The sequence below is a fragment of the Molothrus ater genome, chromosome 5 (genome assembly GCF_012460135.2).
Source record: "Molothrus ater isolate BHLD 08-10-18 breed brown headed cowbird chromosome 5, BPBGC_Mater_1.1, whole genome shotgun sequence".
NCBI classification, from domain to species: domain Eukaryota; kingdom Metazoa; phylum Chordata; class Aves; order Passeriformes; family Icteridae; genus Molothrus; species Molothrus ater.
Window position 1 is genome coordinate 71177936 of NC_050482.2, and position 26527 is coordinate 71204462.

General features: G+C 42.0%; 1 protein-coding gene across 1 annotated transcript in view; it reads left to right on the plus strand.

Annotated features, from left to right (window-relative positions):
- Positions 1–26527, plus strand: part of PDE3A (phosphodiesterase 3A) — a 210809-nt gene that overhangs the window by 113259 nt on the left and 71023 nt on the right. The window contains exon 2 of the mRNA XM_036400150.2: positions 24917–24967. Within this exon, the coding sequence (XP_036256043.1) occupies positions 24917–24967 (51 nt within the window). The remainder of the gene's footprint in view (positions 1–24916; positions 24968–26527) is intronic.

Below are 26527 nucleotides of genomic sequence, written 5' to 3' on the forward strand. Positions count from 1 at the left end.
CTAAAAAATAAAAATAAAAAAATCTTATATGAGATATAAAAATGTTAATGTTTCAATAAAATGTATTTTTTCATGTTGACCCGGTCACTAGAGCTACTGTAAGCAGTAGGGCTGTTGCAGGAAGGTTTTCTATTTCAATATAAAGATCCTCTTTGTAATTAGTTATTTTGATATTTTGCAGCTTTCCTTCTTGGAACTCAGAATATGTAAATATTCAGCCTTAGAAACTTGTTTGCTAAAGGAAAACAAAAAAATTAACTCTGTGAATGAAGGGGCAAAAGTCACTTGTCTGAGGGCTTAAAAACAGAGTGGTTTTGAGGTGTCTTGTTTTTTACAGTCCCTACAATCCCAGCTGATTGCTACTGTACCAGCTGGACTTCAAATGGTCATTCCTTCTGTCCTTCCCCTCAGCACAGACACCAACATCCTACATTAAATTAGACATCTGATAAAGCAGAAGCCTCAAGTGCAAGTGCTCATCGTTGAGATGCTGGTTTTCAGGTTTTTTTCTTTCCTCCAAAATGAGATAAATGACATAAAAGCACCAATAACTCAGTACCAGTGCATGTCAAAAAAAACCCATCTGGAAGAACACTAATGAGGTTTACAAATTGTTGGGTTAAAGAATGAGTTCCCAGGAAAAATAGATTGTTAGCAAAGCAATATTGGTCTTCAATGAAGAAAACATTTAGAAACTGTGAGAGATGTTTAACCTTATTTTTTTCCTTAATTAATACAGTATGTGGTTACCCAAACTTATGATTGAAGGGCTGCTTTGTTCCTTCTCTTAGAGACTAATGTTTTGACTGAATTAGGTAAATGGAACTTGTCTTACATAACTAAAAAAAAAAAAAATCTGAACCTAAAATGATTTTTGATTATACTTTAACGAGGCACAGTTTTTGAGCTTGTTCACACTGGATGATTTCACTTGCTGCATTGTTTAAATATTCATGAAACTTGAAACAGAAATGAAGGCAGGTCTCACTTCTCTGACTGTATAGCTCGTAAAACTCCACTGACAAACATTGTAGAAGGATTTATGGAGCTTTCAGAAATAAGGAGAAGGCTAAAATTATGGTAGCCTGCATCCCATTATCCTCTTCATGTCCACCTCATGCCCTAAACCTTTAAAATTATATGCATCTCCTACACATCTCTGCATATTTCTTTTTCCTGTAGTTTCTTTGATCCACTCATTGCACAAAACAAACTTGTGCTGGAAGCAAATCTGTGCTCTCCACTGAGGGCAACAGCATTTGCTCAGATCACATCTTTGAGGATGCCAGAATATGTTTAGAGAATGAGTCAGGAGACTGCAGAAGGAAAAATTTCAGGGTGAAGATAGGTGAGTGATGCTCTAGAGTGATGACTTTTTGTGCAATTTGTTTAAAATCCAGGTTCTTATAAGTGAGTTCCAGTTTTTATAATGGCTTGACTCCTTATCTTATTTACTGAATTCTTCCAGAGATCAATGGGTTCTCTTTTGAATATGGAAAGAATTATATAATAAGAAAAGTTCTCAGAAATAGACCTTGGACTTCTCATGCTGTACCTTTCAAATTAGTAGACAGATTTGACCTGACACTCTTTGTCTTAGCTCTCTCTTCCTTAAGGAAGTTTTATTCACATAAATATTTCTGAAGCTCTCAGATATGGTGGTGATGAATGTTAAAAGCTCCCAGAAAATAAAGGAACAGACAGGAGAATTTCCATAGCTTGGAGTTAAATTTTAGTTCTATATATTATGGAGAAAATGCAGCTGCTCTTTTGAACACTTTTGTAGGCAGCACCTATTCTGTTTGCCAAATAAGAGTATTTCACCCTGCAATGAAACACCTCATGGCCACTTCATTAAGCTCCATGCTGTGCTATAGAGGAAAGAGTGAACTAAAACTGGATTTTTTGAGTTAAAAAGTGGGACTCTTTGTTTATTTGCAGCCTTTTTTTTTTTCTTTTTCATTCATTATTCAGGTGAATCAGTAATTCAGAGATCAGGTTTCTGCCTGTCTCTGGCCGTGGGAGGGCCATGTGTCTCAGCCCAAGGTTTGAAAAGTGCCGGTGCTCTGTTGACTGAATTTCTCCCAACTCTCACTGCTCTTGACTCATCTGACAAGAGTTTTCCCTGGATTTATCTTTAATCTGTGATCACAGTGCCCATCCAGCCTGTTCCCACTGCTGAGGAGCCCTCAGGTGGGATGTTGTGTTGAGGATCCCAGTCTGTGTGTCCCTGCCACAGTGACTCCTTTACTCCTCTACTCCACTGCTGTCCTCTGGGAAGTCACTGATCCTGGACAAGGGGGACTGGCTTCACAATGGGAGCAGGTTTAGATTAGATCCTAGGGGAACATTTTGTCCTGTAACGGTGGTGACAGGCTGCTGAGAGCAGCTGTGGCTGCCCCTGGATCCCTGGGAATGTCCCAGGCCAGGCTGGATGGGCTCTGAGCAGCCTGGGACAGTGGAAGATGTCCCTGCTCATGGAAGGAATGAAATTATGTTTAAGGTTCCTTCCAACCCAGGCCTTTCTCTGGTCCCGTGATTTTGGTTTTGCCAAGTCCCACTATGAATCCCTACCTGCCCAATGCCCCTTTCATTGTTACTGCAGTTATCTGACCAGGATTGTCCCATTTCTCCACCAGCTCCTCACAACCCTGACCCTTTGCAGTCCCTTGCTGTGACTCTGGACCTGAGCTACTCTGGTTTTTTTTCCTAGCAGTGACTCTCAGCTTCCACAGCAGTGAGACAATGGCACTTTTTACCCCTCTGTTTCCTTTTTCAACCTAGGAGATAAGGCTGTTTAGTCTCCTTCTCCAAAGTATTTAAAAATCTGGATAAGAAGCAGTTCAGCAGTCTGCAAGCACAGAGCACCACTGTTAATGAATGAAATGAGATAAAAGTGAGGTTGGTGATGGTGCATTGAGACAAGCACTCAGGCACTTTTCTGCCAAGCTGCAGGGAGCCTGCCCAGCCTTTTTAGTGCTGGGCATCCCTGCAGAAACCCAGCAGTTCTTTACTTTGAAGTTACAGCCCCTGAAAACAAACAGCAGAGGCTCTGAGGCAGTCAGTCCACCTCAGTTTGGTATCTCCCAACATTTGTTTTCCCCACTGGAAGATGCAGCACTGTGTGCCCTGAGCCCTGCAGAACCAGTGTGCTCTGCCATCTGCCTCTGCTGCCATCTGCTCCCCTGAGCTGGCTGCAGCCACAGACAGCAAAGCCCTTTTGATAGCAACTGGGAGGTTATCTGTCCGAACAAGGGAAGCATTTCTCCAGAGGAGCAGGGGAAGGTGGAGGTTTGCTGGCTTAGCATGCCTGTGTTCCTGTTTGGCACTCGCAGCTTTTGAGAGTGACCTTCCTGCAGTTTGGCTGCCTCGCAGCCCTGTGAAAAAGGCCTTTAGCAGAGACAGGAGGGGCTGCTGATGCCTTGAGAGACTGCCCTAGAGCAGAGACTGGGCAGAGTTAAAGAATAAAGCAGGGATTTATTCAAAGGATCTCCTCAATGGATCCTGGCTGGGATCTTGGGCAGCACAAGAGCCCAGCCAGGGCTGCACCCAAGATGAACCAAAATGGCCCCAAAATGCACAAGTGGGCGTGGGATCTGTCACTGTGATCAGTTCTGCTCCATTTGCATCTTGCAGTTCATTGTCCCATTCCAGCTTTAGCCCCTGCAGTCCCATCCTGCTTGTTTTTCTCTCTCCAGCCCACGCTGTTTGTGCTCTGGGGCTGAGATTTGGATCATTTGTCCTTGGTGCCCAGCTGGAGCAGGAATTGTTTTGTCTCCCTGCTCTGTGCAGAGAGCTCACCATCCCATAATGTGAAGCTCAGACCCACACACCTAAAACAGCACAGAATCTGAAAAACATAAAAGCTAAACCTGAGGCATCACTGCATAGGCAAGGTGATTCTTGTTTTTTCTTACTGGCATATATTTTAGTTGAAATTTAACAGCTCTTTTTTTTCCCAGTTTGTTAGAGGGATTCTTTTACACCCAGCTGTGTAACCTCCCTTGATGACACTGCAGTGATTCTTCAAAAGAATGGGGCGTTTTGCTTCACTTGGTTTTTTCTTTTTTTGAACTTCCCACCTGTTTGAGGTCATGCCCACATTTTCTTCATGTATTTGTTTTTATCTTAATAAATAATATAGAAATGAACTTGAGAGATAATACATAAATAGGCAGCAATGTGTATCCACAATTTCTTAGGGTTATCATTCCCTCATCATGTGTGCATGTACATATAAAATATATCCTTCATCCACACATTGGAAAACCCTTGAAGAATCTCTTTATAAACAGTGCTGGGCAGGTTTTTTTGGTTTTTTTTTTTTTTGCTAGAATGAAACATTTGAAGAGCAAAGTCCCATGCATGGTTCTCATGGGCCTATTTTTAGTTTCTCGTATGGGAAGAATGGCAAAAAATAGACCAGGACTGAGTTTGGATTTAATGCCCAGAATGTTTCTAGGTTAGCTGACCAGGAGTGTGTGTGTGTCTGTGGCACAGGACTCACTACCACACTTCTGTACGCTCATTAACAGGACTCCCAGCAGAGCTGCTGTACTTTCAGCACTCCAACACTAATTTTAACATGCTGTGAAGTGCACCATAGCTCTGAAGTGCTATTTTCAGCCTTGATTAGGGATTGCTGACCTGAAAGATCTGTATTTCTCCACTGAGAGGCTTTCTTGCATTCATAAATCTCTGGTTTGCTTCTCCATCTCTCCATCCCTTCAGAAGCTGTGGATGGGTGGGATGCACAGATGTTTGCTGCACTTTATGCAGAGGATGCATCTATAGCCTGCAAGTGCTTCATCTTTTAGAGGTGCATCGTTTTGAACCAATTCAAATATTCAAAAGCATCAGGATTTCTGCTTCTTTGGTTATTGCTTTCACTTTCTTCTGTCCTTGATGATTTTTAGGTGTTGTTTGGTACTTTGGGCTCAGTCTGGAAGGCTGGTATTTCGAAAGTGCCAAGTGCAGTTCTCTGCCTGTGTAACTCCAAGACAAGGAGTTCTTAGAGCAGATTGTATTTTGATGCATATTTTCAAATCATGACTTGACAGGAATCTGGTAAGAGAAAGGAGCATAGACATTTGATCTCCTGTCTCTTAAAAAACCCAACAAAACTAAGTCTAAAACTTAAAACTTTTAAAACTTTTAAACTTTTAAAACTTTAAACTTAAACTTTTTTTTTAAACTTAAAGCTTTTAAAATTTTAGCAAAATAACTCTTGTGGCTATGAAACTTTCCATGGAAATACCTGCCTCATATTTTCCTAGTCACTTTCCATTGCAGCTGTTTCCTAACTAAATAAAATGTCCTGCCTTGTAATTGACCTGCTAGCATTTAAAAAAGAAAATGAAAAAGGTGAGCATCTGACTGGGCAGGGCTTGTGTTGTTTGAAACCTTTAAAAGGAGGGGGTAATACTGAAGCAAAAAGCTTTCTATCCCCTGAGACAGACAGAAAGGAAAACAAAAGCCCCAAGTTCCCCAAAGTGGAGCAAGAATTGAAAATGTTTCAAGAGTATCCCCTCCTTGTTCGGTTTGACACTTACAGAATACCTGCACTTTCAGAAAACCCTTGAAATATTGACTTGACTGGAAATGAACAATTAAAAGCTCTGGCCTTTGTTGTTCATCACTTATTGGGCAATTACATGGCAGCTTTGTATGATTTTCTTGGCATGGCTCTGAATTTGGTGTGCAAGACTGAATTGTTCAACACTCAGTTCACTGGCCATTGAATGAGCAAATTATTCCAGTAGCAAAAAGGGCAAATTTTTACCTTGCCCTCATGTTTCCACCCATCTCTGTCATTCTCTGTTTATGTGAAAGGGAATGAGGAGGAAAGGCAAATATTTCCCTGCCTCCAGGACTGCAGACAGTTGGAAGAGATGCTCTGGTCACTCCAGATTTGGTCCTTTGCTTTTTAGATGTGGCTGTAGTGGGAGTATATCTCTTCTTTATAATAGCACACAGATTTCAAAAGCCATTTTCCTACAACTTGTGGGATACTGCTTGAAAACCAAACCAAAACCTCTGTAGAGAGGCAGGTTAGGGTGATAAACTGTGAGGGTGGGGTAGCAGTTTTTCTCTTAAAAACTGACTTCATCAGACAGCTCCATTTTGGCTTGGATGAAGGCTGCATCACACGTGGGGCGTGTCTTTCAATTTGCATTTTATAAATGCACAGAATACTCCAAGCAGGTTACAAAAACTGATGGCTGGCCTGGTAGAACTGCAGTTATTGCAAATAACGAGGCGTGGAACAAGAGCAGAGGGAATAAAGCCTTTCAGCAGCCTTCATCTAAGTATGTGTACTTAATTTCCCCTGTTCTGAGTGTAAAAGCAGCAGGAAGGTCCCAGAGCAGGAGAGCAAGTTGGGCAGCCAAGGTTTCAGTGAGGAGCTGCAATCACAGAGCTCCCAGTGTGATGTTTCCCCTTGCCCCCCTCCTCTCCCCTCCTGCATTTCTTGGCTCCCCTCGCTCCCAGGCTGGTGGGGTGTGACGTGAATTACTCCCAGCCAGTGACCCCCGTGGCAAGCCTGTAAAACATTATACAGCATGAATAAGAGGTCTCTTCTTAGGCCTGCAGCTGGCTGCATGCAGACATATGGCAGCAGGGATGTTTTGGAAGGAAGGCAGGGATTGACAGAGAACCCAGTCTCCTGATAAAGGTTTATACTGGCACTTTCCTGTGTTTATAATACCATCTGCCAGGGCCATGGCCTCTTTTTTCATCATACTGTTGTTTAAATTTTTTTCCTAAACCTAATCAGCCCTTAGGTTGAGGAGTCTGAAAAGCAGAAATTTGATATCGATGTAAGTTTTTCCTTAGAGTTCTTTGACAGGAGTTGTAACTGCCTGAGCTCAAATCTGCTTCATGTATAAATTGTCAGGACCAATTGTTCCTGTTATGAAAAGAAAGTTTTGTTTTTATAAATATTCTCAAAATAGATTCAATATTGCCCACTTTTTTTTAGTTGGTTGTTTTTTATTTTCCTCATGTAGATATTCAATCTTATTTGCTTGCTTACTTTTTCTCTGTGTTAGTTTAGTATTACAGGATCATATAAGCATGGTTGTTTTCAAGAAGGGTTGCTATTTGAGTGTGTTTTTAAAACCTCTTTCCCCCCTCAGCCTCACAATCTCAATAATAAGCTTTTCTCAGGTCTAGGCATCTGGTCTCTGATTTAAGAGCTGCACAGTCATGCTGTTCCTCTCTCAGTTATGTGATAGCTGGTATTTAAATAATCACCCTTGACCTTTTTGTAGTCTTCCAGGCTGATGGATTGGTTAAAACCATGTTTACAGTGGTAGCCAGAGAGGTTCTTTGTTCAAGTTTATTATTTACAGTAGCCCTTAGGATTTCCCCTTGGGTATCTGGCCCCATTGTTCTAGAAGCAGCACAGAATCAGGACAGAACCACACTTTCTTCTGCCCCAGAGAATTTTCAAATTGAGTTTTGGCTGGAGGAAAATTCTACCTTGAACTGATTCAATACCACCTGGCCCCCATGTGTTATGCCAAATATAAGAATTTCCCTCACATTGGGAAATTAATGTTTTAAAATGCAGAGAGTTGTTTTTCTGGATTTTTGCAGCTGCATTCAATGACAAAGCAATTTTTTGGCTGCTGAAAGTCGAGGTGTTGAAGCTGTACTGACTGTGTCCTCTTAGGGCAAAAAAAATTCTCCAGCAGTAGATAGTTACCCACTTCTTAGCAGTCAGGAGTTTGTTGGGCACTTTGTGAGTTAAAAACGGAAAAGAAATGGTTCTAGCATAGGAGAGATACTAAAGAACTTGAAAAACAAGTGCTAAAAAGAAATCTGGGCTCTTCTTTTTCACTTTTTTCTTGACAGCTCCAGATACAAATTAACCTTGTCTCGTACTTCTTCCATATCTTGGGTGTTTTCTTCTGGTTTTGGCCGGACCCTGGCAAAAATCATGAATTAACTCTACCCTGGTACAGCTAATCCCATGGGCCTTTTCCCTAAGTGAAGTTACTGCTTCCTCTTGTTCCCACAGGGACTTGGGAACAATTAGAGGAGAAAGAGTAAAGATTGGAGCAGCTAAATTGGCCAATTCATCACTGTCTCTTGTTTGCTAGATTTAGGGATGGATTTTGCATTCTTTTGTAGAACGCAGCACTGACACAACCAGAGGACACTGGTCAGGCTGTGTCAAGGAAAATACAGGTTGGATATCAGGAAAAAGTTTTGCAGAAAGGATGAGAAAGTTCTGGAATGGCTCCCTGGGTGTGTTTAACAAAGCCTGGATGTGGCACTGGGTGCCAGGGTTGAGTTGAGGTGTTGGGGCTGGGTTGGACTCGATGATCATGAAGGTCTCTTCCAACCTGGTGATTCTGTGTGAGTTCTGTGAAGTGTGGCCTTTAAAAAAACCCCACAAAACAACAATTAAAGAGCCAGTGAACACTTGCCTGCCCACTGAGCAGTCAGGTGTATCACCCAGACAAAAGGCTGAGTTCTATGTCCTGTCCTGCAAAAGTGAAATTCCTCCCTGGTGTGGAGTCCTAGACAGCAAAACAAAACCAGCCATCTGCCTGCCACATTCCTGGCACATTCTGGTCTGGGTTCTTTGTTTGGTTACCTGGTGATTGTATGAGCTTGGAGGATATTCCTTCTTCTCCCTCTTCCCCCCCATTCATTAACAGGATTTATTAAATTGTTGGTTTAGATGTAGCTTGGTGTGCTGCCTGGGTTGTGGATCAGGCTCTGGCCTCTTTCTGTCTCTGCTCTCTGGTAGCCACATGCTGTTAGATCTCCTTGGTCCTCACAGCCTGGCGCTTGGGAAGTGTTTCCTTGCTGTCTGCCCCAGGGACACGCTGTGCTGGGCACCAGCAGTGCAGCTGGAGCCGCTCCTGTGCCACCGGGATGTCTGCCCTGCCCTGGGGTGATCCACACCTGACACCAGGGACACCAGGCTCCAGTGCTGTGATTTTTCTGGAGCACAGCACTTGCAGGGCAGTCTCCAGCTGGGTCTCAGGCTGCTGTGAGCTGCTGCCAGCCCCTGCTCTCTGCCTCTCCTGGCTGCCTCTCCCTGCCTTTCTCCAGGTGTGCAGCTTCTGCATCCTGACCTTGGAAAGAGTGACCAGCCTGGAAGTCCTGAAAATCTGGCCACTCCTTGTGGCTCAGGAGCTGCCCAACAAGCAGGTTCACAGCCCAGTGACCAGATTTGCAGGAAGCATTTCAGGAGACACAGCCTGAATATCTTGAGGAGCTCTGTGAGTGAAGTTTGACAGCAGCAGAAATGCTCATTTCAGTCAGTAAACCCTTTACAACTTGAAACAATCATGGTGGGTTTTTCCCTAGGTTTTGGGGCTTTGTCCCTTTCAGATTTTAATTTCAATGCTCTGTAGTAAAACAAAACTGAAATGCTGTTTTCCTAGACATTGAAATATTGAAAAAGTTGTTCTGATGTCTGATAAATATCCTTTCTCCCTTCAAGTACATGTATCAAAACCAGAATCTTTAGCTGATTCAATTTGTGAAGCAGTTGAGTTTTGAAGAAATCCAGGTTTAACTCTTCCAGTAAAGTCAACTGGTTGTGTTATTTGTTTATGTGCAGGTGCTCTTTGCATTCTGGAGACAAGGAATTGATCTGTACAAGATGCTTCATATTAAACACAAATCAGTTTTTTAATTAATAACCCGAAGGCTACTTCATTGAAGAAAAAAAAACCCAATACTTCATTGAAGAAAAAAAAACCCCAAAAGTCTTGTGTATTAGGATGTGAGGACATGACATCTGTAGTATCCAAAGTGCATTTTTAATTCATGCTCTTCAAAGAAAGACTTGGCATGTATGTATAATGTAAGACAGGAGGAGTTTTTGTGCCTCTCTGTACTGTTGCAGTAGCAGGTATTTAGGCAGTGGATAAGCTACTGGGTAGATGTTCACAAGCTTTCTGACCTTCCTGATGCTGGCATTGCCTTGTCTTCTCAAATAGAACTGAGATAATTTGGCCCTTGAGATAAAGAAGGAGAGATAAAGTTATTTTTAGCATTAGCTTGCTTTAGTTCTGGCATTTTGTTCTGTCCTGCCCATCCTCCTGAGTGGAAGGATGCAACTTGTTTATTGTATTTATAATGTTTTACCATATCTGCTCTTCTGGCCTTGGATACCAGGCAGAGCTGAGCTGTACCCTGCAGCAGGTTTCCCACCAGTGCTAGGGCTGCAGGCCACCCATCAACCATGAAAACTCAGTTTGCAGTGCTTGCATTTATTTTTGTTCTCCTCTTTGCAGTCCTGGTAGTTAAAAAACCTTCTTTCTCTCTTAGAGAAAATGTAATTTGGTTCTTTCTCTGTCTCTTTCTCTGTCTCTTTCTCTCCCCTTCCTCCCTCCCTTAACAATGTTGAAGATTTTTTTTTTCTATGATTCAGACTCCAGGAAGTGCATTTTCTAAGCAAATGAAATGCTGTGATGTAACACTCTAAATGCTGTAATTTTTTACAGCAGCAGAAAATAACCCAGCTGTGTCTTCTGTAAGTTACAGTACAAGTATTTAGTGCTGTTGTCTTTAGAGTTTCCAAATGTTTTGAGCTTATCAGTAATCAGTGTGGGCACTGATAACTGTATTATACAGTGGTAACTGTGCCTGTATTCCCATACACTTTTTTCTCCATCCTCTGTATTTAATACTGTGGAAAATGTTGGGAGCATTATGCATATGGAGGCTGGATGTCACTTTTTAGTCCTAGGGCCAACAAAAAGTGGCATTACAAGGAACTGGGAACCCTTTTCCCCTCTTTGATCATGTCCTCCAGTGTCACACTCCAGCCTGACACTGGGAATATTCACCTTTGTGTGGCTCCTTGGTGAGACCTGGGCACATGAGCAGCTCCTTGATCCACCTTGGACTTCCTGATTTTCTCTTCAAGCACTGCAGGTGTTTTACCATGAACTGTCTTTCCCTAAAAACAAATCAAAATGCTGGTGTGTGGTGGGGGGAACAGGGTGGATGTGTGGGAGGAAAAGTCTAAGGTTAGCAAAACTATTTCAGTTACATACATTTTTATTTACGTTCTATATTTAGGTATGAAAAGGGAAGTTATTTTTTTTTCATCTTCTGTAGTTCTCCCAAGCTCATAAAGATCTGTTTCTCAGCCTCTGTCACCTTGGCCTGAACCAAAGTTGTTGGTGGCCCTGGTTCTCCTTCAAGGAGTCTTTGTCCTAATAAAGGGACCTATTGAGTGGGCCCAAGGCACACAGACATTCAATATTCAGAATGCAACTTGTGGAATTTGGGTCTTTATACTGATAAAGTGGGTAAAGTGCAATTATCTATTATTTCCCTTTCTGAAAAAAAAAAAAGAATTGCATGGGAAAATTGAAAGTGGAAGAGAAGAAAATGGAGCTCTTGTTGTGAACACTTTGATGTCAGAGGTGTTTCACACACCTCAGTGGATCAGAGAGGTTTGTGAAAATGCTTTCTCTCCTGGCATTTTGGCTCTTTATCTCTTCCTGTCCCTTTTCATCTCTGCATCCATGGGCAGAGCTGGAGTGGATTCCATTTCTTGAAAGCTTGGGGAAGGTTCAGCCCAGGTCTGGGCACAGCTGTAAAGTTTTTCATTTTCCTCAATTCATCTTCTCTAGCTGAAGTCCTTCTAACTGAGGAAAGAGGATTGCAAGATGCCTGAGTTCAGCCCAGGTACAGGGCATAAACATTATTTTTTTTATCCTTTGAGTTTTTCTATCTTTCCTGTTTCACTTTCTTAAAAAGGAAGGTTGTTGGTATGTGAAGCCTGTCCTCCTTCTGATGCTTAGAGGGCTGAACAGCTCATTTTCAGAAAGAGTGATAAGATCTCCTGGCAGCCAAAAATAAGAATAACTCTGCTCCCTGGTGTATACCCTTGACTCGCCCCGAAAAAGAACTTGAATATAAATAGTTGATCAAAACAAAGCCTATGGTCTGATCCCATGAACTGAAGATATTTAGTTTCTACTCCCAGTTTTGCAGTACTGTGCTGGGTAAATGCCTCAATTCTCCATCTGTGAAATGGAGATAATTTTCTGTTTTTCCTCAGGAAGGTTCTGAGTTAACAAGTTTGTATGGTGGCCTGGAAATGCTTTAGAAGTGGAGAATCTACTGAGATTTCTCTGATTTGCAGCTGACAGAGGGAGGGACTCAAAGCCACCTTAAAAAACTCAGATTAAGTGTGTTTAACCGCAGCTCCTGGAAGACCAGGCTGGTTCCCAGACACAGGAGGAAAAACAAAGCACAAGCTCCAGGCCATGCTGAATTGATGAAAATGATGTTGGCTTGAGGGGCTCAGGATTGAATCTGTAATCAATACAGATCTGGAGAGCTCCTTTTTCATAATCAAAAAAACAGAGCTGCAGAGCCACTTAGCTCTGAGCAGAGTGTCCCCCTCTTTTATTTGTTTCCTTTTATTTTTTTTCTTTTTTTTTTCTTTTTTTGTTTCTGTTTTGATAGTTAGAAATACAAATACCTTTCCATGTGGACCCTCCTGCTTAGGGTAAAGTTCACATGTCTCTAGTAAAGTAACACTTCTGCTAAATCAAAAGAGCATTCTTGCACAAATTGAAAATAAGATGTTAGAAAAGGTATTTGGGACACAGGAAAAAGGAACTTAAATTACTTTTTCAGCAAAAAAATGAAGGGACTTGAAGACATTGTAATGAAATTAATAGAACAAAAGCTTTTCTTTTTCAGGCAATGTTGAACAACTTGTCAATAAGAAGAGAAAACACTTTATTGATGAAGTTTGATCAAAAGTATATTTCAGCAGCATGCAAAGCTAGATCATTCAAGGAATAAAATTCAGGGGGGAAATAAGGACCAATGCTGATGGGGCAAGTAATTGCACATATTTTGATATATGTCCAATTATTTTATTATATTTTGTCATATTTATTATATTTTATTTTTGAAAACAAATTTCAAAATTTTATTTTTTGAATAACTGGAGCTTCTTCACATACAACTTATTCCTCCTTTTAGTTTGCCACATAAATGGTGTGATTAATTTTGTTGAAGCCTGTTTCTGAAAGGGAAATTAGTCCAAACACATTTTCAATATAGAATGTTCTTCCAGCAAAGAACATTTCAGCAGTTTTCACATGATTCATTTTAAGTGAACCAAAACTAGGGGCTTGGAACAGAGGTCAGCTACATGTCTGTCCTTTGGGGTCAGCCCTTCCACAAAGGGCTCCTTCCCCTCTGTGCTGCTCTGCCTTTCTCCTTTTCATTCTGAAATGCCTCCTGGTGCACCATGACCCCCCAAATATTGTATATTCTGTGCATCCTTTACACCCTGGCAAAGTCTGCATCTTGCGTGGGCTCTGTTTTTGCTGTGACACCATGGAAATGTGATGGGAACAGCACTTGGGTGACCACATGGAATGAAATGTTGGCAGACAGTGTTGCAGGAAGATGTGTTTTATGATATCCCTCTAAGAGAACATGCATGGTTTTATTTATAAATAAAACCTGAGAAGCAAAGCTTGTTAGGAGTGAGACTGGTTTGAAAGGCAATATTTCAAATCATGGGGAAACCTTGCAGCCATTGTGAAAAATCTGTCTTTACTCTGACTTGTAGAAACCTCCACTGAAATCTCTCCTCTTAGGGTGCATGAAGGTGCCTGGTAGTTCCCCCTTGTTCAGCACAAGCCCAGTGTGCATCTTTCTGGCCTTTCCCTGTTTGTACCCAGCATCTCTGCCATCCAGATGGGGAAGAGCCCATGTGACAGCATGTGTGTGTGATCTGGAGCAGCAGATGGGTGAGAATGACAAACTGTTGCTGTGTGGGCACCTACCTAGAGATGACTCAGAGTCCTGCCTCTGTGTGTTGCTGTGCTGTCCCTGCTCTCCTTTATGGGCTCCTGCATCCTGACCCCACAGGGATCCAGATTTCAGTGCTGATGCCTATTTGTGATGTCTAAGAAAACACAGAGTGTGTTAAAAATCATGTAGGGGTAAAAGCAAGGTGGGATTGACTTTATACTCCAGCTCTGTAGTAAAGGAAGATCTCATTTCAGTGTGGGGCTGTCACCTGTCATTTCATGCCCTAAGTTGCCTTGCCCTCTTCTGATCTTGCTCTGGATGTGTTCTGCAGAAGGAGGAGGGTGGTGGGAGGTGAAGTGCACTGAGACGGGAGAGGCTGATGTTTCTGCCCTGGTCCTGCAGCTTTGGATATTCTCACTGCTCAGGTGTGATGGGATCAGCTGGCACAGGCTGTGCCTGGCAGCATGACCCCAAGGGAATTGGTGCCAGTGCCAGAAGCAGGGAAATTTATGGCCCAAAGGTGTTTTTGCATGCATTTCAACTGGACTGTCACTTAATATTGTCTGGTGGGAGAACCTAAAATATGTGTATTTCCTTGAGCTAAGCCCTTTAGGATCAGCAGGGTCACAAATGCTGTGGCCATGCATGCACGTGGACTTAGCACAACATTTGGTGTCTGACTCATGGCATTGCTCTAAAATTCACAAATCCTGCACTTTCTCTGTGTGTTAGTCCTGACAGCTCTGCTGTAAGGCCTGGCTTGGGGTCTCAAAAGCAAAGCCCTGCTCTGAGCTCTGCTCATTCCATAGAGCCAGCAGAGCACCAAAGTTTTGGTGCCAGTGGTCCCATAAATCTGAGGTAGGTAATCAAATCCTACTGCTGTCTGGCTGAAACACATCTTCTGTGGCCAGGAATCTGCATGTAAATGTCAGTGGGAAATTCTCCTTGTGAATTTTCTGTGTGGCAGTTGGCTTTTTTTTCCCTTTATTTTAAATCATGCAGCTGCAAGGATGAGTAGAAAAGATCCCTGGTTTGCTGCTGGAGAGGGATCTGAGCCCCATGTGAGCTCCAAGCCGAGGACAGCTGGAGGAGATGGGAATGGAGTGGGTGAAATGTGTCGTGCTGGAAGGAGATCACTGAGCTGATTTAATTAGTTCCGTTTCAGAGCATCCATTTCTGCTCGGGTCACTGCTACGTTCATCTATTTGCTTTTTTCCCCCCTCTTAGCAATAGCCAAATGCAGGGTGATAATTAATTTGGCAGGTTGATTGAGATTGGGTGGCAGAGAGGGGAGCTTTCCTGGATGAGTGATGAAGCATCGCTGGTTGAGCTAAAAGTGAATAGTCTGAAATAGAAAGTAGTTAGTAGAAAATCCCCCCAAGGGTGTGTTTAAACTGAATGTACTTTGAGTTTTGACATTGAGGTTTTTTAGTAAGCTACCAGACTCTACAGTGTAATTTTAGGACGTTTGCTAGCTGGGATCTAGCTGTTGAAATATCAGTGCTGTTCTTCTGCTTTGTGAAGCCTCAGAAGCAGGAAAATGGGGTGTTAATGAAAGAAGTGGCTCATTTTTGTGGGTGTCAGACTGAAACAAGCCTTGGCAGAGCAGTGCTTCTTTCTTTTCCAGGCCAGCCCTGGAAGCTGAGGCTTCACCTGCCCAGACTCTGGGATGCTTTCAGAGAGGGAGAAGGCTGTGTGGGTCAGGCTGCTTTGTGGGAGGCCAAATTCTCCTTATCTTAAAATGTTCATTACTCCATTGCAGCTATCCCTCAGTGCTACCATAAAGTTAATGTGTTTCAGTAAAAGGAGCTGCTGGAGCTGTGTTACGTGGCTGGCTTTCTGCCTCACTCTGTTTTGGCCTCACCAGGGACCAATTCCTGTAGTCACCATGTTTTGTGTTTCACACTAGATGGACACTAAGTTGCCATATTACCATAAGCAAAGTTTGTCTTTTTTCTTCTCAGGAAGTGCTGATGGTATCACAAGAGATCTGCTTTGGTCAGGCTGCTGGATTTGCTGCTTACAGAATTCCCACTTTTGGGGCACAGTGGCACTGCCACCTTTGTTATCTCTGATGTTTTCTCTCTCAGTCTCTGCCCCTTTCCTCTTTGGGAGTGACTCTGCTCTGCTGAGAGGTTTGAGCTGGCAGCTGTGACAAAATGCCATCCTGTGTGCACAGGGAAGTGCAGAGGTGACACCAATGAGTCACACATGTCCCTGTCCCTGCTGCAGTGGCTCACTTCCCTTGCTGGAACTGGAACCACTTCCAAAGGTTAAATGTCTGGTGAAACCTCCATGCTTACTCAGTCCTAAGGGCTTTTTTCTGCTGAGACTGCCAGTAAGGATGTCAATTTGTGATGCTTTGGGTTGGTTTATTTTCCTGTGAGGTTGACACTTCTCCACTGGGAATTGAATTGGAAAATTCCCATTTTTATGCAAACTACCAGCCATGTGATGACTGCACTTACTAAACTCATTGGGCCTTCCATATGAGCTAAACTCATAAAACTTGCTCAACTCATTTGCCTTCCATATGAGCTATCGTGATCTGTGTTCATATTGAGGGGGATCCACCTGAAATCAGCTTGACTGAGAAATCCCTGAAAACCTTTACCTGCTTTTCTAGTGGGTTTTTAATGGCTGTGCAAAAAGACATTTCTGTGGAAGCAGAGACCTATGTGTGCACTGTAACCAGCCTAAAAGGGCACACCTCACCTTGGAGGTTTGTGTTAGCAACACCAAGTGCAGAGACACCCATGTGACACCAGGATCTCACAAAAGATGGAAAGTGAGAGAAAAGCTATGCACTAAAGAGAGAGTAGAATTTGGAACATAGATTTCAGAGCAGATTGTTTTGTGGAAATCTTTAGTCTTTAACTAAAGAAAAAACTATGTTAGATACCTCACCATGATTTCAGGCTTTGCTAACTCTGCTGCAGTAGCTGTCTAATTATCAAGCTAGTGCCAGGCTTGGTATTGTGAATGGGATTCTTAGTGCACAGAGAATGATTCCCAATGGGAAAAAAAAAAAAGTAAATGAGCTTTCTGACTTTTTAGGAACTTAATTTCACCAGAATGGACTTGACTGGGTAGCTGTGAGTTCCAGGAACTTCATGTGTGTACTGTGAATAGCAAGCAACATTTAAATAGTAATTTTTCTCCTTTTTATCAATATACTTTTGTTCTTTTGTTAACTTGCTGCTATGTTTAGCACTCTTGACGTTGCTGTGATGCCCTGGCATTCCCATACTGAGGAATCTTCTTCTCTAAGCGACTGTTGCTAAATTATCTCTGCAGCCAAGCTGGGAGGGTATCAGAGTAGCTGTGCCACAGCTTTTATCTCACCACTGTAGATATTTTTCTCTAAGGCTTTGGTTTTCATGACCATGCTCAGAATGGGAAAGTGGGAAATTTTTTTCATATATGAAAAGTATATGGAAAATTTGGTGAACACTTTTACTTGTGGATTACTAGTCCACCAGATCAATATGCCTCTTATTTATCTACCAGATCCGTTCAAGAGAATAAGAAATCTATTCATGATCATTTTCATTGTTTTACTCATTTATTCTCAAATGAAATATCCAGATTAAGATCATTAATTTAGGAAGCCTTTGTTAAAAAATCTGCATTATATCTGCAAGTACACTTTGTGTGGAATCCATCGTTGAGGATCACTGAAGAATAAGAATTGCTTCCAAAAAAGCAAAATAAAAAACCACTGCCTCCTCCTCCCTTCCACCCCCCACTCCCCTCAAAATCAGGTCTTTTCTCTATTTTACTACAGCTCTGCCTCCCAAACCTGTTGTTTAAAATCCTCCTTGATGTGTGAAGGATTAATAGGGACCTGAGAAATTCAGTGGTAGGAGTGAAAATAATAGAAACATGCATGGATTTGTTTTACTACTGTCATCTGTTTAAGTAGTTGTGACAAAAATTTGTATAAAACCAGATACAGGGTGTGGAGGTGGATATTCCTGTGCCTTTTCTTTTCCCCACCTACGTTTGGTTTTTTGGGTTTTTTTTTCTTTAACTTCCCAGCATCTCCACATTCTCTGCAGTGAAACCTGCTCATTTTCAGGGGGGCTGTGGAGCAAGGGGCACAGCAGCTGCCCTGAGCCCACTGCTGTGTCACACATCTGTGTGTCCCTTTTAAGGAACCAGCATCCTTGCATCCTCCTGCCCTGGAGAAGTCAGCTGCAGTTTATTGTGTGGAAATAAGAAGGATGTTTGCTGCCATGAGAGCCTCCCCCAGCATGCAGGCTCCTGCTGTGTCTCCAGTGCCAGGGATGAGCTCATTCCCCCGGAGCTGCATCCCTGCTGGAACGCTCGGGGTGGTTTGCTGGCCGTGCCTTGGGGCCAGGCACTGCTGTCACTGCTGCTGCCTTTGGGGTTGTCCCCTGTGCTGCTGTGCCCATCGGGCTCCTCTCAGCCTTGCTGCTTCTCCAAGGCCTTGGTTTCTCCTGTCCCTGCTGCCACGGTGGCTCAGCACAGTGTCTGCCTGACCCACAGTGCTCTCTGCAGCCCTGGCTCCTTGCTGCACCTCCCAGCAGCTCCCTCCAGCACTTCAGCTTCCCCAGGGTAGCAGCTTCAGAGGACTTAACTCCATCCCCACATGGGTCTGAGCCCGCAGAGAAGGCATTCACTGCAGCTCCTCCTCAAACCCATCACTGTACCTCGTTGGTACAGGGTACCAACGTTGGTGCCCTGCCTCCAGTTCAGAGCAATGCCAAGATCTAAGTTCCATTTCTGCCTCTGCTGTGGTTTAAAAAGCTAATCTCTGCTTCCAGCTGTTGTCCAGCAGCCCAGAAACCTTTGAAACAATTTGATTAGGAAGCAACTAAATGGCTCTTAAATGCTCACCCCCCAGTTTATTACTTTGGTTGGTTTGTGTGGTGAATTATTTTATTTGGGGTTTTTGTTTGTTTGTTTTTTTTTTTAACCAGTCTTGGAACTGAGTCTGGCCCTGGTGATTTGCAGAGCTAGAAGATGTTGGGAGCATTTGGGTGGAGAGTTTCCTCTCCACAGTGGCTGTGATGACACGAGCATGCAGCTCACACATCTGGCTGAACAGCCCAGCTCTGACATCTTGTGCTTTGTGCTGACCCTGGGAGCTGGCCAGGGGCTGTGGAAAAGGGATTGTTTTTCCAAATACTGGAGGCCTTTGCTGTCTGTGTGTCATGGCCTGCACATGCCTGTGTGTGATCTCTCTCACCACGAAGCATCTCTTACACCTGGGATGCCTCAGGGCAAGGTGCAGTTCTGCCATTTGGTGGAGAAGGTGGTCAGAGCAGCCACTTGCTCCCCTGTTATGTTATCAGGATCTGGCAGTGGTCAATCTCAGCAGCTCCAGCCTGCTTAGCTGCTCCTGCTGATGGTGTCCACACCAAAATTCCCTCCCTAAATCAATTGAGTTGTAAATCATCTCTTTTATCTTGATTACCATGAAAATGCAGGGAACAGTCTATGGGATAGAAGGAGTCCTACTCAAAATAGCATGTGCAAAAGCACCCTGTTAGCTTCTGTGTGACCTGACTCCTGCATGTTTGTAAAAATAAATATTTCCCCTAATATGTAATCAAGGAAATAATTTGTGCTTTTTTTTTTTTTTTTTTTTTTGTTACCCAAAAAAGAACTTATCGGGAACATTTTGTGCCTACATGCTGGTAACAAACAGTTTCTTATTGCCAGTGGAAATGTGATCCTGACTGGAGCATGGCTAATACCCATATTCAGAGAATATGGATCATACTGTGCCCCATTCAGCACAGGCTGTAAGGAGGCAGTGTCAGAGAGCTCAACAGTGAGACACTGTTTCACATCCTCAACATGCCCATTCAACTGAATCTCTCCCAAAGAGGGAAGATGTTATGCTCATGTTTAAATAGAAGCTCTGCTATTTTGGTGAAGGTTGAAACCAGGTGCCAGCCTGATTGGGTACTCCTATCTCGCTCTTCTCAATGCTGATTCCCAAATATAAACAACTCTTAAAGCTTCTGGCTACCACCCAGCCAAAACTTCTTGTCATCTCATTGGTAATTAATTTTACCACTACTAAATGTGCTAAATCCTTGCAGGAGTGGCAAAAAGGTATTTTTGCAGGATCTCAGCTGTTTGGGAGAGCTCAGGCTGCCCTGCTCATGTATCACAGCCAGTTCAGTGGGAAATGTTGGATGCAAGTGCTTGGCTCCCAATCCCAGATGGAGCCGAGGAGCAATTTCTCTCACATTCCTGTTCTTTGCCTTGTGTCCACCTTCCACTAGAGAGAGCAGAAGTTTTTTTATGTTCACTATAATGGGAATGAAATATCCAGCCACAGTCCAAATCTTTAAAATCCAAGGGAAAGAGGCAGTGAGCTGCAACAAGGTTCTGATGTGCATTTGGATTATGTGATCTTGTTTCAGTCTTCTTGAATCCTATTTATTGTCTTTGGTGACTATTGGCTGATTTTTTGTCCTCGCCATCTGGTTGTTTTTAGAACAGTGAAAGTGTTATGTACGTGCAAATGTGTGTCACAATAAAATTCCAGAGTAATAGACTATAATCTGAATAGAATTAGAATAGACTTTGAATGGATGTAAAGGGTTTTATTAAACACTAAATGTAATTAATTCATTGGTCCTCTTTAATGCTTAAAAGAAAAGGATCTGCTCATTCCCTCTAATGAAACTGTGCTGAGTTTAAGCAATACTTTAATAAGTCCATATGGTTTCAAAATGCTGCTGCATTCTGCTGCTGAGGATTCCCTCCCCTTTCAAAGAATATACATGGGACTGCTTGTATTTTAAATATTGGGGGTTTTCCCTGACTTGTGCCCAGTTAGGGAGGTCCTTGTAATAAGATTATGCCTTTTCTATTACTCTGACTCATTTTTGGGGTTGTTTTTTTCTGGTTGGCTTTGTTGGAGGTTTTTTATTTTTGTTTTTTTTGGTTTTTTTTTTGCCATTGCATAGTTAGTAGTATTGCTGTTTCAAGAGTGCCAAAATTAAAACCCTGGTCCAGAAAAGACTGTATAAGGGAAAAACAGGACTTATAAACAGCTGAAAAGGTTTAAATTGTCATACTTTACTTTCTGTCCTTTTTAGATTTACTTAGATCTTCTACAATCTGTGTGGGTCACATTTTCCTGCAGATCTCTAATACTAAGGAGGCTAAGAATTATGGTTTATGAATTTTAATGAAAGTTGAAATCCTTATGTAATCATTTGCTAGGGCTTTAATTAAATAACCATATAGAAGAAGAACTGCATTTAGAGAGGCGAGGGCTGAAGATGCTAATTTTTAAATGGCTTTGTTCTACTTCAATATGGGTATCTCAGAAATCTGATGTAATGTAGACAGTCCTTTATATCATTCCCTACTCCTTTGAAGGTATTGCTGCATTAGTGAACAGAAGTTTTAAAACCACAAGCTGAGAAACTTCATGGTGTTTATAGCAAAACCTGAAGTTTGGAGCTCAGGCTCCCACCCTACAGCTCCAAAAGGGGATGAGCCCTTTCACTTCTCCTCTTCTGGGATTTTGGTACTGGGGTCTTTCCTCAGCAGGAATGGGAGAGTGTTTTCCCTGGAGAGCTGTCGGTCAGTTCTTACGGTAGCACCAAGCAGTGGTTTTAGCACAGGCCATATTTTTGTGCATTCCTGAGCATGCAAGGCTCGTTCTTGTTGCTAAAAGCTGCTTTCATCTGTGAGCATTAAAACTGCCAGAGATGGGTTTCCAGGACAGTTTCAGATGAAATGTAAAGTAGCTCCTTTTCTTCTAACAGAGACTGTATGCATGTAAGCTGTGTGGGAGTTTGATTTCAGTTTTATCCCTCCTTTTCTGCTGCTGATGCACATATCCTTGGTTGCCTGGTCAGTAAGAATAATAAATTTGATGCTCTGAGGCTGTTTATCGTCACTCTGGACCAAATTAATTCCAGAGAACTTTCAGAGGAGGTGGTGGGGTCTGGAGCAAACCCATCTGTTAGTGATAAACATAAATCCCCCTACTTCCAAATGCATTTTTATGTCAGTATCTCTGTTTGCATGCATGCAGCAATTAAGCAGTATATTATTTTCTTTTTCCATGATTTCAGAAGGTTGACTCACTCAAGTGGATTTATGCACACACTCTGTTTTCTCTGAGTGTAGTTAGTTGGTTTGTTGTTTGATTTGGTTTTTTTTATTTTTGTGGGGGGTTTTTGTTTGGTTTTGGGCTTTGTTTTTGCTTTTAATTCTGTTTTCTTCATATTTTGATTTCTATTCAGCTTGTGGAAATAATGATTTCTACCTAGCCCTATAATTCAGACATACTTTCTTTCCTCCTTTTCTGGGTATCATGCTCCAGCCCTTACTGTTTGTCCATGAAAAGAAAATCAGGTTCAGAAGGAATTGAGCAGAGTGTGGCTTGTTGAGCTAAAGGGTGTCACACTGAGGCAATTGTCCCTCTGCAGAATGCTGGCCTGGCAGAGATTTTGTCATAAACTCTGGGGTTTTTCTTCTTTCTGAGGCATTTTTGTGTGGTATCCATTTCATTTTTCATTCCTCCACTCCTGTGTTAGTAGGGACCACCACATGCCAAGAACATTCTAGCATGAGATGAGCACAGCTTTTTAGATAACGAGGGAGAAATGGATTTTAAAGCCGAATAAGATTTTATAACAACAGTAGGAAAAGGTTGGTTTCATAGGTCATGAATTAGATATAATGCTTAAAAACAGCCTCCCTGTTTTAGCTGGGGACAGCCATGTTGAGCTTGTGAAGGGTCCCCAGGACGAGGTGAGAGATGAGAATTAACTCCAAGCTCTCAGAAGGCTGATTTCTTATCATATCATATTCTAAAACTACTAAAGAAAGAGACATCAGAAGGCCAGAACAAGAATGATAATAAAAACCCATGACTGATCAGAATCCTGACACAGCTGGACTGAGATTGGTCATTACATCAAAACAATCCACGTGCAACCAATCAATGTCCCTGGTGGTGAGCAATCTCCAGATCACATTCCAAGCAATCAGATAATCATTGTTTACATTTCTTTTCTGAGGCTTCTCAGCTTCTCAGGAGAAAAATCCTGGCAAGGGATTTTTCATAAAATATGACAGTGGCAGTGACCACAGGTAACCACCCTGGCACACTTCTGTGTTTTCCTGGGGCTGGCTGCACTGGGAGCATCCCTACATATTGGAACAGTAATTCCAGGCCTGGCTTGTGACTGCACCTCTCATTTTTGGTGGCAGTAAGAAAGCAACCTTTCACTTTTCAGTGAGCTATTGTGAGAAATGATAGTTACTTTCAAAAATTTTTAAAAGGTTTATTAAAACTTTATCAAAAATTGCAATAGAGACTGAATAGAGAAAATAAACCTAGCACTGGGAGCACAGGATTTTCTCTAGTATGTGCTCATCTACACAATGGATGTTCTGCTTTTTAACTCTTTGGCCTCTCCTAAAATTTTGTCTATTGACTCTTTCTTTGCTGTCAAGTGGTGGAGATTGCTTTCTGACATCTTGATTTGGAGGTCAGGTGTTGCTGTAGTAATGAGCTGATTTTCTTAAATACCCCAGCTATCTCCTGAAAACAATGTGAAAGGGGGGAACATAACTATAAATTAATAAAATTTCTCTTAGTATATACATAATATTTGTTCTTTAATTGTGAGAGCTAACTATTTCATTGTTCATTTATTACACACTGGGTTCAGTGAGGGCAGGAGCATGAAAATCCTGGCAGGGGGATCTTATGCTACCCTTGGGTTTGAAGGTGTGGTGTCTGCCAAGTGTCTGTGGAGCCTGGAGAACCACAGTGGCCACAGCCAGGCTGAAATTAATCCTTCTTTCTTCACTGTGGGGCTTGCTTTTTGTGCTAATTCCACTGATAGGAACCTGGAGGAAAAGGTATCACCCGGAGAGCCACCAGTGGTCAGACTCGAGCTAAATTAATATTCTTTTAGCCAAGTGAATTAAGAAAGCAGGATTTACTTCCTCCCAAGGCACAGGGGCTACGAAGTAAAACTGAAGAGGGGTTTTTGGTCCACAGAGGAAAGACAGGTAGGAGGGTTCTAGCAGAGTTTCTTTGAAGCACATAACCTTTGGTAGGAGCATCTCTTGGTAGTTTTTGCACACCAGTTATTTATTTAAAAAAACATCAAAGCTATGCTTCATGCAGTAATGGAGAGCAAACAAGGAAACCCAGGAGAGCCAGTGTTTCCACCAAGAGTATACATGGAAAATAGGAAAAAAATGCAGTAAAATGAGGGGGGTAGTCACAAGGCTGTATCAGGTAAAAAAATTATGTGACATTTCTGATTTTTGATGCCTGACTGCATGTGTGGTTTGTCTCCAGTTACGGAGGTAGATAGTTGTCAGTAATAACTTAAAAATTAGGATCCCTTCGGAAAGAAAAGGATAAGGAGGAACAGTTCCTGGAGAAGATAAAAAATTTCATCATAGGAGATGCATGTGGCTTTCCTGATTTTGCAGAGTAGAAACCTCTTGTCCTGGGATGAGTGTTTTGAAAGCATGTTCTGCAAAAAGTGTGGGTTGTAAATCTCCTTGCCAACCTCTGAACTGGGGGAAGGCATTTCCTTTGGGAAAGAATGTCGGGAAAATGAGCAAGAAAATGTTCATGGCTGTAAGTCAGTACATGTCACATTAACCCTCCTATCTTTCATTCACTTTTTTTTAATTTGAATTAAGAATTTCTTCTGTGTGTAGGAGCAAACAATGCCCAGAAGAAATCCCTGAGTAGATATACAAAAAACCCCATAATTCAATGGTGAAACAGATTTAAAGCTGTTGCTAATTATCATGGCTGATATAAAATGTACATTGGTGATTAATCAAATGTGCCCTGGTTTTGGTAATCTCCTTGTTGATGTATCAGCTCTCCTTTTGCCAGATCAGTATTAAACATTTGGCTAAAGCTGAATCTGTGGCAGTGGGGATTTTATTGGCACCAGCAGAGTTGTGATGCCAGATGTGTTTGGGTTCTGAATGCAAAGGTACAATGTTACATGGCTTTATTATGAAGCTAAAAGCTGTGTGAGATAAATCATAAAAGCAAACCTGTTTATTTCCAAGAAAAATGTGTAATGGATATAAAAGCATGAGTGTTTCAATTAAAATAATGAGTGCAATTTTTCCCTTAGCTCTGCTTTTCTTTCTTTTGCAGCTCATGGGGCATTCTGAATGGGATCACAAACGAGGACCCAGAGGCTCACAGGTCAGTTGCTCAGTGTTTTGTGTTTGATTTTGGCTTTTTGTACATTTGAGGCATTCAAGCAAGTTTTCCATCTGAGTTTGGCAAAGTTGTTAATTTTGTTAATATTTGCAGGGTTTGGAGCAATGGAAAAAGGCATAAAACCATGGCAGCTTTCATTAATATAATTTTTGAGCTGTAATTCAAACAGTTGATCCAGACAGAGCTGAGTCATCCAGCAGAAAGGGTTTTTCAGTAGCAGAAGGATGGATTAGATGTATGGAGAAAGCATTTCTTACTCAGCTGTCTCCATCAGGACATCAAAGCAATGCAATTTCAAAGAGCATGAGTATGTTCTGTTTGGTGGTTTGGTTTTTGGGTTTTTTAACCTGAAAAACTTGTTAAAACTTGGATGGCTCTCTCTCCATGAATCCTTTCACTGTTGACCCAGGTGTGTTAGAACTGTGTGGGGAGGTGCAGAGAAGCCACTGGAAGGAAATTATGCCAGTAGTGTTAATGGTATCACAATCCACTTCAAAATTATCTGTAGTAACTATCTCTTGTAATTATCTATTACAATTGCTGCAAACAAGACATCGCTACCAGTATTGATGTTCAGGAATTTTCCTGCTTGGGTAAAATAGCCTTTCCCATCTAGTGTTGAAAAACATGAATACATTATTAGAGCTCCAGCCTTTTGTACTGGGTTTTACTTCAGGTGAAGGATTTTCGCGTGGATACTTTGTACAAGTGACAGTCCAGTGGCGTCATAAAAGCATTAAAGGATATATAATAAGGTGGGAAAAGAAAACCGTAGCATCATAGAACAGTTTGGTTTGGAAGGGACCTTAAAGATCACCCAGCTCCAACCCCCTGCCATGGCAGGGACACCTCCCACTGTCCCAGGTGGCTCCAAGCCCTGTTCAGCCTGGCCTTGGGCACTGCCAGGGATCCAGGGGCAGCCACAGCTGCTCTGGGCACCCTGTGCCAGGGCTGCCCACCCTCACAAAAAATTAATTTTTACCTAACATTTAATCTAAACCTACTCTCTGGCAGTTTGAAGGCATTCCCAGGGTTCTCACTACAGTTCCTGATGAAGAGTCTCAAAATGACCCAAGCTTTCTGATTACTTTGTGCTATCCTGTGCCCAGACACAAAAACTAAGGAAGAAAAGGAAGAAAAATTTCATTAGCGAGAAGAAAATGTGCCTCAGTTATTCCACTGTAGCTTTAGATTCTCTCCTTTACATGACTCTGAAAAATCTTCTAGATAGGAACAGCATTAAACCTAATTTAATTAAGTTCCTTGAAAGATTAGGAGAAATTAAGGAGGTTCTGATTTTTGCAGAATAGAAAAGACTTTTTTTATCCTTTTGTCATTCAGTTACATTGTTGCCAGCTTGTGTCCTTTAAAAAATGCACCTGTTGTAAAAAAACAAGATCTTGCTGAAAAATTAAGGTGAATGATGTATTAGCTATACTTAAATACCTTAAAACCTAGGAAGAAAAAAAGGGAAGTGAAATCACTGGTTTACCATAATGTAAAACTAAAATCTATGTATGAACTCCTGAAGGTATTCCATCA